This window comes from Pelobates fuscus, chromosome 3 (genome assembly GCF_036172605.1).
Source record: "Pelobates fuscus isolate aPelFus1 chromosome 3, aPelFus1.pri, whole genome shotgun sequence".
NCBI lineage: Eukaryota > Metazoa > Chordata > Amphibia > Anura > Pelobatidae > Pelobates > Pelobates fuscus.
In genome coordinates, this window is record NC_086319.1 from 224,398,934 (window position 1) to 224,412,635 (window position 13,702).

The 13,702-nt window shown below is 43.8% G+C and overlaps 1 protein-coding gene across 2 annotated transcripts in view; it reads right to left on the bottom strand.

Moving 5' to 3' along the window:
• Positions 1-10,763, bottom strand: part of FAM185A (family with sequence similarity 185 member A) — a 54,440-nt gene extending 43,677 nt beyond the window's left edge. The window contains exons 1-2 of one of the 2 annotated variants that reach the window (XM_063448148.1): positions 10,296-10,763; positions 5,213-5,322 (exon numbers count right to left, since the gene is read on the bottom strand). In XM_063448148.1, the coding sequence (XP_063304218.1) occupies positions 5,213-5,322; positions 10,296-10,752 (567 nt within the window). In that variant the 5' untranslated portion in view covers positions 10,753-10,763. The remainder of the gene's footprint in view (positions 1-5,212; positions 5,323-10,295) is intronic. The other variant, XM_063448147.1, reaches the window with a different exon arrangement.
• Positions 10,764-13,702: the final 2,939 nt, after the last annotated feature.

The following is a 13,702-nucleotide window of genomic DNA, read 5'->3' on the forward strand; positions in this document are numbered from 1 at the left end:
TTGCCCTGTTTTAGGTCTAGGATAGGACGAAAGGATCCGTCTGGTTTTTGAACCAGGAACAGGCGGGAGTAAACTCCTTGAAATTCCCAACGTTTGGGTACCTTCTCTACAACATCTTTCCTTAAAAGGTTAAGGGCTTCTGATAGGAGTGCCTCTGATTTCTTCCTTGAAGGATAGTTTGACAGTAGGAAGGATGGTTGTGGCCTTATGGAAAACTTGATTCTGTAACCTTCTGAAACTGTTCTGATAATCCACCCGTTTGATGTACTCTTTTCCCATTCGTGGGCAAAGAACCAAAGGCGTCCTCCTACTCTTTTGACGTAGATCTCTATGAAGGAGATCTATTATCTTAGGGGGCATCAGGAAACCTTTAACCCCTTAAGGACCAAACTTCTGGAATAAAAGGGAATCATGACATGTCACACATGTCATGTGTCCTTAAGGGGGTTAACCTTACCCTTGGTAGGTTCTGGTTCTCGTACAGCTGTCGTTACTTATTTAATTAAAACATTTTACGCTCTTCTGGTGGAAACCCCTCTTCCACACTTGAAGCTATGCTGGAAATATCAGAAGGTGAAGAAACAGAGCATTCTCCTGAAGAAATATCAGACAGAGAAGGAGATCTATTTCTCCTACGTTTCTTAGGCAGCTTCTCTTGAATAGCCGGTTCTTTCTTCACAGCATCTTTAAAAGATTCAAATGTCTGGGACAAATTTTCCTGAAACCAGCCCAGGAAGGATGCCATATCAGTCTGCTTGGCTTTTTCTAGCAATTCCGTAGAGCACTGATTGCATGTCTTTTTGCAACATCCGTCAGGTAGAGGTACAGCACATTCCAGACAACATAAGTGCTTAGATTTGCTTGTGGCTTTTTTAGGAACAGATGCTGACATCTTGTCTTTATCTGCCTTGTCCGGAGATATAGGACTGGACATATCTGGTAAGGGAAAAAACACCAGAATATTATATTATATTATAATATATATGAGCATGCAATAGTGATATGTGACAAAAGGAGAGTTTTAAGATTAAATCTCACCTCAAACCACCTAAGAACTGTGTAGGAGGGCTGGTGACACGGAGAACCAGGACTGTACACCCACCCTTGGGGTCAGAAAGGTTCTGCACAGCTTTATATGCCACCAAATTTTGAATTTGGCGCCAAAAACACGAACACCGTTTCGCGCATGCGCAGTAGCACAATTCTGTGCTCGGTGGAACGCAACGCCTCCCGGGCGTGTGTTTCACCGCTGTGCGCATGTATAATGCTCCAAGATGGAGGTCCGCCCGGGAACTCACAGAGATGCCACAAATAGTGATTTACCCGCGAAACCGGAAGTATTGTTGCCGCTCAGTTCCCGCCCGGGAGCTATCGGGCACTCACCTCCCCGGTCAGCAGCCTGTGCTGACCGCACCATTCTCCACCTGTACTGTGGGGAACTTGTCCGTCCGTTGCCGGGACAAGAAGAACTGGAGTGGTACTCTGGCTCGCAGGTTTTATGGAGGCAGCAGGCGGAGCACAACAATTATCTTCAAAAGAAGGGGGAGCTTCTTGTCCAGAACCAGAAGGAACATCCCACTTGTAAGTACTGCCACTATACGAAGGGAAAAAGTCTACAGTAAGTAGTAGACTGTAGGCTGAGGTTCTACAGTATCTCTTTTCTGGACCAGGTTTTGAACTTCTAGATGGAGATTTTCTGACATGATGGGAGATTGAACCTTGGAACAAATGAACTCACTTTGAGGAGGTCTTTTGAATTCTATGTGATACCCTTTTCTTATAACAAAAAGGATGCATTTGTTGGTTATATCGCTCCATTTTTCTAAATACTATAGTAGTCTTCTGTGGCAAAGATGCCTCTGCCACGAGCTCCTGGAGGAGCCTGCTGGCTAGCCTCCTGCCCAAGGACTAATGGCCATGTAAAAGACCTGTTAAAAGACTGTGTGTGTGGTTTCCCAATATTGTTCGGGAACCGGACAAACCCACGAACTGCGGATCACCTGTGCTTGTTAACCACCTACTGACCTCTCCTGACACCTCAATCATCATGGATTTTAAGTGTTTGGCAGGGTGGCCGCCGTTCATATTCACGAACACGTGGGAACTGAGTTGGCAGCCATTTTGTGCGCACGAACGCAGGCAGTGGTGTAAAATCGGACACTAACTCGCAGAACTGTAACAAACGCCTGGTTTGTTGCTATGCAAGCCAGGAGAGTGCCATTCTGTAGGATTTTTCACATGAACTAGTTGAACAATCGCTACTTAGGAGCCAGAGGATCGGTTGGTATTTAGTTCAGTTTTGGACTCTCGAAATTGACCGACTGCTACTCCTTTTCTTACGGAACTATTTTGGGCAGAAGCCATGTGTGCGGTCGTCAAAAGTTGACTTCTATGGAAATTCCGAACCGCTGAACCGATCTTAGTGATTTTTGGATATGATGGTCACTCAGATCAGGGCTATCCGGGGATGTGACTTGTGGTTTTTCCATGGATTTTGGGGGGTACTTTTGGGGTGTTGTGAAATGCATTTATTTTTCTGTACCTGGAGATTATTGAGTTTGTACAGTTCCTGACTCAATTATCTCTCAGGCATAGAGGAGGAATATGTTGAATGTATTGTTTTATGTGCCTCTCCCCCTCTTTCCTGTCTTGTTGTTTTCCCTAGCAGACCGCCTGGTACCTAGTTGGGGTACCATGCGGTCTGCCACATCTTACACCTTTTTTGTTTTCCCACAAACTTGCCTTTGTATTTGTTCTCGTAATCAAAGTGCCGTGTGAATTTGTCCTACAAAATGAAGTTATGTAAGAGGATCTACTTTTATTGAAGAATATCTTGTTACAAAAATAATTTCTCTCTTCTGGGAGTGCTTTTTTCTTTTCTGCCATTTGTTTTAGAAGATCATCCAGTTGAAAACCAAACTGTTTCACTTGTTCGAATGGCATATCACATAAGGAGAGTTTGGATGCAGAGACTGCAGACCAACCTCTCTCTTGCCCATGGCATCCAGCAACCCACTTGAGTTTCCAATAGGCAGGAAGGTCTTCTTACATAGCTGCACAATAGGTACGTTGACTTTCAGAAGATCTTCATAAGATAATTTCTTATTGTTGGAGGGAAATCTCCACTCTCTTAGCATGAGACCTTTAGGCTTAGGGTGAAACAAAAAGGATTTCAGTTTAAGTTTGCTTGAATCTACATTATCTTCCATACACAAAGAAACTTCTTTAATGATGTGACGGAGCTCTCTGTACCCCAGATGGGTACCTCAACCAAGCTCGCTCCCTAGCTGGAACCAGTAAACATGAAGTGCTTCTGCCCCAGTCACCGCAGCTTGACTGGGGTCCTTCTGGAACTTTTCTAAGCGACCAGGCTGCAGTTCTCCTTCCAGGCAGATATTGTCCCATCTGCCTATTCCACCGCAGCTTTCCTTCCAGGTAGGTGATTATATCTTACAGTGATTATAGGTATTGCCTTTACAAAAGCAATTGCGGCTCCCAGGCCTAGCTCTCTTGATTTATCTTAGGGCTAGAGGGATCATGTAGCCACACAGGACACAAGTTCCAAAAGGAAATAACATGCAATACTTTATTTTACTTGGGACTAGCCATACGTTCGTTACACAAAGCTTGCTGTGACAAACTTATGTAAAACACAAATAACCAAAACATTTCAGAAAACAGAGGGAATTATAATGACATTTATATATGGGTGGAGGACAATAATAAACTCAAAACATCTCCTGCCTGCAGATACAGCAATATGAAAATCTACCTGAATATGCAAATTAACCAGCCTTGCTTTTCAGGTAGTGCAAATTGCTGTTGCTACCAACAGAGGGCGCTACACAGGCACCATAGCAGACAAAATATTTAACACACACCCTGCACCTATAATGGGCACAGGGTGACTAAAACATAAGTTCTGAAGTTCCAAGTGATGTGGACTACCGTCACATATGAGTTAATGTAAGAACTCATCAGAAAAGGCAAAATCCATATCAGATGAAGCATCCAAATCTTCAGAAGGTGAACTACCTGAGGAATTTTGACTGAGTCGGAAAACTCTTCCTGTTTACCTTCCTTATTTTTCTGTGAGGGTCTTGCATTCCATTAAGGAGTGGCAGACAACTGAGCTACTTGAATAGCTGCTTCCCTTATCTAACAAACAGTTTGCTGGAGACTGGACTGGAACAAAGACAGAAAACTCAGCTTTCTTAGAATTTCTTTTTATAACCATCAGGCATAGACTATTTCTAGGATGCACAAATAAGATGTTTGGACTTTCCTTTTTCCACACGTTTCTCTGAAGTCTCAGGATTATACATACTAGAGAAAAAAAAATAGCTAAGCTATACTATGCAGGGTACAACAGGCCTAAAACAAAAGCAAAAAGTCCTACCTTGTTAGGCCTGTGGGTGTGCTGGAAGGCTGGTTAGTGCTACAACAAAACTGAACAACATTTGACTGCCAGGTAGTTGTGGTTTAAATAGTTTATAAGGATTTCCTGTTTGAATTTGGTACCAAAGTGCAGAGATTGCATTGAGCATGCACACACGAACGGCACTTCTGGCACACGGCACAGACTGGGCGGAAATAAAAGTGTGGAACACAGGCACCTGGCCCGCATGTGGCTGCTTCCGAGTCAATTGGAGCCTTCCTTGGCCACCTCACCACGCCTGTAAAAATAAAACGTAAGTCCTACCTGCCTACCCTGTCAAAGGCAGGCAGACAGCTGGCTACATAGTAAAAAGGTGGTGGATGAGGAGGGGTCTAATCTTTTTAAGTTGTTTACAGTTCTGTTTGCCTATTTTTCTGCAAGAGAAGGCGATATCCCCATTGTTGCACTGCCTCTAATTTAGGGAGAAAATCCTGTGGAAAAAAAAAATCTAATTCATGTGTAATTTAGTTTCCCCAATAGCCAGTTTAGGTCTTGTAAGCAGTTAAAAATCTGGATATGTTGTGATGGTGCTTAGACTGACACTTTAAAAGTGCATCACATTTTATTCCCAGACTATGTGTATTCTTCTTATTTTTTTTCTTCATAATATTTTCTTCTAAGAAATACGATATAGTGGCTAGTGCCTAGGGGGTGCAAGGTTACTATAGCCTATAAATAAATAGAATCACAATCTTAAAAAATACAGTCCCAAATTATGCAATTCCAAAAGGGGCAGTTCACATGTAGGCTTAAAGGCTGTTAACATAACATTACCTTGATAGATTGTAGAATGCTGTTTCCTCTTTCAGTTTCTACCTGGCAGCTGTCACATTCTATTTGTTTGACATTTACATAGCCAGTACCAGATGTCTTGATGTTCACATCTAGAATGAAATTGGAAATTAACCACACATTCATAAAATAGTTATTACTTAAAGGGACACTGTATTTACTATAATTTTACATTTAATCTCTTTGAATTGGTTATGATGCCTGGAGCCCCCTGGCACTGTCTCTCCACAAAATGTTAAATCATTTTAGGAGCAGTTTAACACTAAGTAAGGGATCCAGGCCACCCAAAGTCCGGCCTATTCTGGAGATGTGGCCAAGGCAGAGATTATACACTTCCTTGTAGTCATACCCTTCATACCGTCAGTTGGAGCTCTGGTAGGCTAACAACCGACAGTTGACACTCTTAGCCAATCATAGCTGCCCATTCCTGCTCATGCTAATACTTCCTCATTCGCCGAAGTAGCACAGAGGGGAGGGGCTGCTGAGGACTCTAATTTAGCATTGAAACATAAAAATATGAAAAGCTGTTTAATGCTGAATGAAATTATGGAACTTGGGAACTCCGGACACTATAATCAGTTTAATAAAATGAAGCAGATACAGTGCCTGCAGTGTCCCTTTAAGGGAACACTAGAGGGTCAAGAACATTACCATGAATTCCTGACTCTGTAGTGATTAATACACTATCTAGCCCTCCTTGCTCCCCTAAATATAGTAAAATCTCATCTTTATTCCTTTTTGCTGGTGCTGGCTCTGCCTCTGTTCTGCCTCTTGGCTGACATCAGAAGTGATGACCTCAGCCAATCACATCATCTATAGGAAAGCATTGGATTGGCTAAGATTGTCAATTCTGATGATCTTAGCCCAGGAAGCGAGCCGGGAGTTGAGCCAAAAACCGCCCTGGTCAATCAGCACCTCCACATAGAGATGCATTGAATCAATGCATCTCTATGAGGAAAGTTCAGTGTTTTCATGCAGAGGGCGGAGACACTGAATGGCAGTGCTGCTCCTGTAGTAGCTGTCGGAGTAGTGGCCACTGGAGGACTGTAATGTAAAAACTGTCTTTTCTCTGAAAAGACAGTGTTCACTGCAAAAAGCCTGCAGGGACCGACTATATTCGCCAGACCAACTACAATAAGCGGTAGTTATTCTGGCGACTGTAGTATCCCTTTAACAATACAACCTACTCAATATTTTATTGGAGAATTGGAAAAAATAATAAGATGTATTTAAAACAAACTAAAAAACACCTACGCATCATTTTTTATTTTTTTTTTACCAACTGACCTGTTTTACATCTCGTATAGATCTACGGCTTAACAGTTAATTCACTGGAGAGTGGAAAGGTACAGCAGTGGAGGTTAAAGAAGCACTATAGGGTCAGGAACACAAACATGTATTCCTAACCCTATAGGGTTAAAACCACCATATCTAGCCACACTGGTCCCCTCATGCCTCCCTAAATATAGTAAAATCTTACTTGTATTCAAGTCTGGAGCTGCTTACTTTTTTCCTGTTTCCTTTAGACCTGCCCACTGCCTGCTGACATCAGCAGAAGTGGTAGCCTGATCCAACCACAATGCTTCCCCATAGGATTATAAAACACAAAATGTGTCCAATACACCCCAAAGTGACAGTATATGGAAAAAACTATTTAATCTAGTATAACATCTTCCCAATGTCCCTTCCCTGATGTTGACCTCACACAGATATAAAAGTATACAGAAAATGGGATAGAGGTGGATATCCACAACAAAAAATAACAATAGTGCAACACTGTTGGAGGAGGTTTGCAGTGCCCCCACTTTATATGGAACTCACAGACTCCAGATGAAAAGAACGCATTAAGGGTGCCATCCCCCCCAGGGGAAGTCTGGTTTCTCACTCAGAATAGTGCTTTTGGATCCAAATCAGGAATCAGGTAGGTAAAAAAATCAGTTATTACAAATAAATTTAATAAAATAGATATTTTAAAATTGGTGGTATATCACCGGTACCGGGGTGTGATTGGCTGGAGTCTGTGAGTTCCATATAAAGTGGGGGCACTGCAAACCTCACCCAACAGTGTTACACTATTATTTGTTATTTTATTTATCCAGCTGTATCCCATTTTATGTATACTTTTATCCCCCATAGGATTGGCTGAGACTGACAAAGAGGCAGATCAGGGGCAGAGCCAGCACAATTCAAACACAGCCCTGGCCAATCAGCATCTCCTCATAGAGATGAATTGAATCAATGAATCTCTATGAGGAAAGTTCAGTGCCTGCATGCAGAGGGAGGAGACACTGAATGTTTGGATGCATTTTAGGCAGCCATGACCCAGGAGTGGCCAGTGAAGTTATCACTAGCCTGTAATGTAAACACTGCATTTTCTCTGAAAAGACAGTGTTTACAGCAAAAAGCCTGAAGGTAATGATTCTACTCACCAGAACAAATTCAATAAGCTGTAGCTGGTGACTATAGTGTCCCTTTAACTATGAAACACACCTCTACAGTTCTTCCTGGTTTATGGTGACAGCTTTGCCCCAAGATGCAACAAGTGAAATATACCTCCTTTTGGAAGGAATGTGTGTCCAATAAGGTGCTAAAATAAGAGATAAAAATAAATTACAGCAGCGCAAAACACTTGTGTGGAAATACCTTCTTGTCCACACCCAAAAAAGTCCAAAGTACATAAGGTGGTGTAAGTGAAAAACCTGCACCTGTAAGTGGAGCGCTGTAATTACAAACTTGGGTTTGTAATACATGTAAAAGAAATAAAAAATACAACATAGTGCAGATAGTACGTCAAATAAAATCAGATGTAAGGGTAGTGAAGTTGGAAAACTCACATTTAAAAGGATCCTGTGTATGAAAACTGGCTCAGTAATCAAGCTTTTATGCTTTTAAGGCAGCATCACACCTTCAATCCACGGTATGGTATATCTCAAAGAAAAAACACGGAGAGAAGGGAACCAATGTGCAGTTACGGCGTTACGATTCTGCTCAAGCCGCGTGACTGGTGAAGCGTATGTAATGTTGTAGGAGCACATACTGTAGGACAACCTCTATTCCTCTATGTCTTACTAGTCTTGGTTGTTAGTACACTGATAAGGAATGCAAAATGTAGGCTCTTTATAAATAACAGCAATAACAACAATAATGTAGACTAATTAAAATAAAAAAAACTGCATAGCTTCAGCGTCGGGAGGAAGTAATTACAGTTCCCTTGACTTCCTCCTGGCTCGAAGAGAACTGCACGGGGATGGAGGGAATGGGCTTAAAAATCCAGATGCCAGGACAAAATTTTTAGTCACCATGGTGACCTGGCACCTAGGGTTTGTGAACCCCTGAGGTATTATATGTCAAAGACATTAAAGTTGAAGTGTAAAGCTTTTGGGATTGAACATATAAACAACGCCAAGCCTCAATAGAGAGCCAGTAACCAACCTCATGCTGATAAGTTGCATTAACAACAAAAAGCTGTCCATGAGTGGTTAGCTGGCTGTTGTATACAGCAGACATTAACTTTAAAACATCCATGTTTAAAGTGGAATATCAAGGCAAAAGATGGATCTTTGTTGAACCATTTTACATAAGCCCACCCAGAATAGCTTGCAGTAGTAACTGCACTGCAAATATCAGATTTCTGTGGGAAAGGGGCGAACCTGTGATGCAGATGTGTCACCAGCCCCACCCAAATAGGGGGCAAACCCTCCACAAAGTGGGCTGGGCAACCTGGCAAATGGCCTGTCCATCATTTAAGCCAGCCCACTGAGGGCAAAACATGCAGGGAGCACTGTTTCAGTTCTCCCTGCATGTTCTTATCAAAATGAAGTGTAAGCACCAGATCAAATGAATCACTCCGCACTACTTATATGATATAATTTACAATATATAATTTCATTTGAACATTCCCTTTAAACTCATGCTTCATATATAATTCTAAATAGAGGGAAGAGAAAGAGGAACCTGTGAACACAGGGATTTATTCCTACAATTAGGAATAGTTGTGATTGTTCAAGCACATTACTGCAAGCTTATGTACAAACACAAATATATACTGCTGAACAATGGCAGTCAGAGTGTATACGTCAAATTTCAGGTTTCGCAAATCTAACAAAAGATAAGGACATTTCTTTCCAGGATGTGGTTTTCCAGGATTTAGGTTTGTTAATAGTGATAGTTACATAGAAAAGCAAGCTGTACTTACAGGAACACTATAGTATTAGGAATACAAACATGTATTCCTAGCGCAAACCTCCCAATAGGCTCCACTTTCGGAGGGGTAATTAGGGGTAATTAGGGGTGCCCGAGTTCCATCATGCCTCGGGCAGCACAGATTCAACAAACACCCAATATACACAAAAAAAACAAAAAACCCACAAGTGATTGGTGAGAAAATAGCAAATAAAATCGGAGTTAAGGAACTGGGTTGAACAGAGATAGATGATAATAGTAATTAGAAGTGAGGGTTATTGGTAATTAGCAGAGAAGCCCAAAAGAAAGAAAAATCCTAGAGCAGTAAAATGTTGGGTCAATGTGGTTAAACAGTTTTTAAAGGGTGACTACTGAACTGATTGCGTGAAATGAAATACTACTTTTAAGAAAGAGAAAAAAAAAAGTATTACTGGCCGTATGTACTTCTGTACATAAAGCAATTAGACTGGCATTAAATGTATTAATATTCCTTAGTTGCAAAGTTGTAACACCAATTTATTAGGGCAATACATATGGAATTATTTGCTAAACTTTAGATTGTAACCAGTTCAAAAACATCTAATGTGGATAATGATCCAGGAATAGTCACAGCTTGGCTATTTTAGCCTACATTTTTATATTTCAATTTTCTACAACTAGAAGTTTAGATAATAGACCGCACGCAGTTTATAGGATGTTTAGGAAATATATTGTTTTAAGGGGGGTGTCAACAACAAATAGGTCAAGACCTATTTCCAGTTAGTACTAAAGCTCCAATGGAATTTCTGGAACAGAAATTCTTTTATCTAAAGATAATATCTAGCGTACAATTGTGGTGGCACACAATATTTAGCCAGCATGCTCTGAGCAGTGGGGTACTAACCAAATCGCACCGGGGTCGTGACATCTACACAGGTCTGGCTGTCAATGTCCTGGGAGTGGATCAGCACCTGTCTGGACTCCTCGTCGTATCTCACTTCGATGTTGTCCAGGTCCAGCCCGCGGTGCACGTTGCGGTCTATGCCGCTCACCATGACGAACACCCGGTCTGCGTTGGGGTATGTGAGGGGGTCCTGGGTTCTGACAGTCACATTGCACGGTACGGCCACCCTCAGGCTGCTCAGCGGGCTCACGATCAGAGTCCACTGCTTGAGGGGCTTGCTTCTGGCCTCCTCCCGCCTGCTTCCCATGCAGCGGGTCCCCGCCGCTCGGGGGCCATTCACCGCCTGGCAGCCTTTACCCAGCAGGGGCCACCAGCAGCGACCGCGACTCGCCATAGAGTTCATCATCGCCCTGTGCCAGCCATACATGCACATAGACTCTGTGCGCGCCCGCGGCATTCTGGGAGATGTAGTGTAAACCGTCACCACAGCAAACACAGCGAGTGCACAGCAAACTGCAATGCCCACAATGCACAGCGCAAGGTCAGATCAGCTCAGGTCGCCGGATGTTTATTTCCCGTGCTGCACACCTTGACACCCAAATTGCCCTACATCTGGCAGCACTGTGCTCATTCATACTGACACAATCACCCACACACTGACACAATCACCCACACACTGACACAGTCACACACACACACTGACACAGTCACACACACACACTGACACAGTCACACACTGACACAATCACACACTGACACAGCCACACACACTGACACAGTCACACACACTGACACAATCACACACACATTGACACAGTCACACACACACTGACACAATCACACACACACTGACACAGTCACACACACTGACACAATTACACACTGACACAATCACACACACACTGACACAATCACACACACTGAGACACAATCACACACACTGACACAATCACACACACTGACACAGTGCTGAGACACAATCACACACACTGACACAGTCACACACACTGACTCAGTGCTGAGACACACACAATAGCACAGATAGTGGTGAGAGATACACTAGCATAATGGCATGGCTAGTGGTGAGCAATAGCACAATAGCACCAAAGTGGGGAATGATATATTAACTAGCACAATACAGGGAGATAGAAAGGAAACTGTAGCAAATGTGATCTAGTACTTGCACCAAAAATGCTTTCCTTACAGGAATAATGTACACACAAGACAAATAAATAAGTTCTCAGTGTGAATATAATAAATGCAGGTTGAACACATCAAAATAAAAACAGAGAGACCCTGCCTGCCTTTCAATGTATCCATATTGGACCAGCTTGTGTGTGCAAAGTTTTGAGAAGAACCTGTTATTCTAATAAAATTATCCAGTACATAAAGTATTATTTTCTAAAGTAAGAATTCAAAGTAAATTACAAATTTAAGGTCAGATTAGCAGAGTTAAAAGCATAGCTGACCTAGAGAATTCTTACAGTTTGGCTATTTTCACCTTAAATTTAAAATTTGAAACCTCCCACCAAGAGCCAAAATTTGCGACCAATATCGCTACTTCATACAGACACCAAACTACTCGCCAAAATCTAATACAACAGATTATCCCATATTATCCCCACACTCATCCATGCAGACCAGGTGGGATTTGTGAGTGGACGCCAGGGCGCAGACAGCACCAGAAAAGTCTTGAACTTGCTGGGTGGGCTGCGAGGTGGGAGGGCCCCCAGTGTATTTCTCTCATTAGATAACCAAAAGTTTTTAAATAGAAGTGTAAACTACTGTGTGGGGGATGACCCCTTGTAATGGAATCAATGCATAAGTGACTTAAATCAGGAGTTTGTTAGGGTAAGGTCCTTTCATCCCTGTTTGTCAGAAGTCCTTATAAAATATATCGTTAAATTTAATGTTTAATAATGTATGCGGGGGGGGCGGGGCCTGACCGCCAAGCAGAGCGGACGCTAATCGGAACAGCTCCTGCTACCAGAGGCATAGATTTTGATATATCAGCCCCAAAACTACCTATACTCGAAGTATTAAGCTACCGAGATAGCAGTGGCGCAAAGGGGCTTCTAACGACTCCCATCATGCAGAGCTACCGGAGAGATTACTCCGTTCGTCCAACGAAGCCGACAGGCGCGGGAGAGACGGCCGCTCTCCCGCTGCCACACGAGGCTGGAAGGCTGACTAGGGGCCCACGTCCTCCCCCCTATGGACCAGCGGGGGTTATCCCGGTCCCGGGAGGCCGTTCACCTGCTCTACGGCAACAACTACAAATTAAGCTGACTGAACCTGACATGGCGGACCACCCACGTGGGCCCCCGGCAGAGGCGCAGCAAACCTCAGACGACAGAATCAGCGCCATCTTTGAGGCCTTCTGGCTTAGGCTGGAGAGGAGAATGAGAGACGCTTCCCGGTCCACACAAGGGAACTCGCATGACACTCACCTAGAGGGACTCCCAACCGGACAGGTAATCACCAAAGCCCGATGCCGACGGGACAAACCTCGGAGGCCTGTCAACCCAGAAGCTCGACCCACTGCCGACCAGCAAGGGGCCCCAGTATATGGGAAGAAAGTGATACCTAACCACTCTCAAGCCAGGGGCCACCCGAAAGCGCTGCAATCTTTAACAATTACTTACCCAGCATCCATGGTGAAGTCGCAGAGGCAAAAACAAAAGTCTGACCACACAGCACTCTTTCCTGGGCCGAAGGCCCCCCGGAGAACACCTCCACGGCACCAGCCACACCGCCGGAAGCCCAACCGTCGCAGGCGATGGCGAAACATCCGAGCTCTCCAAGGCGCCCAACAGAGGGAAGACCCGGCCTCCACTAAGAGATCCCGTGTCTGTGGCCCACAGGTGCTGGCCTTCATACTGGCCTGGGGCTGGGGTGCTCAATCCTCAACTCTACAACCTGCCCAACCCCTGCCGACTCGATCAGCGCGAGATGCCAGCCTCCCCAGCAGGGGCATCGGCTGACAGATGGCCCGTCGGCCCGCAGCCCCACTTCTCGTCGCCCACGACCGAAAACACCTTGGGGCACAGCATGTACTGTCCGTGCGGATACCATTTAGCAACCCCTAATGGCTGCCCACCCCGGGACATTGCTTCCTAGAGGACGGAAACCAGCTTCATTGGACTTGATCGCTTAAACCTGGTAACCTATGTGATCAGACGACCTAGCCTGTAACACTGGCGACACTGACACTTTTTAGGTCAAGCATGCTCAAAAGCATAATAATGCCCGACCTGCATAGCTAGTACTGCAAGGTTAAACTGTTTATTTCATTTATGCTGTTTATTTCTCCCTGACACCAGCTGAAAGTCATAAGTTCTTGCTAGCTTAAGTTTCATCTGTCATTTATTTCATTTTACATAACTTAAGCCGACATTGAGTTTTCC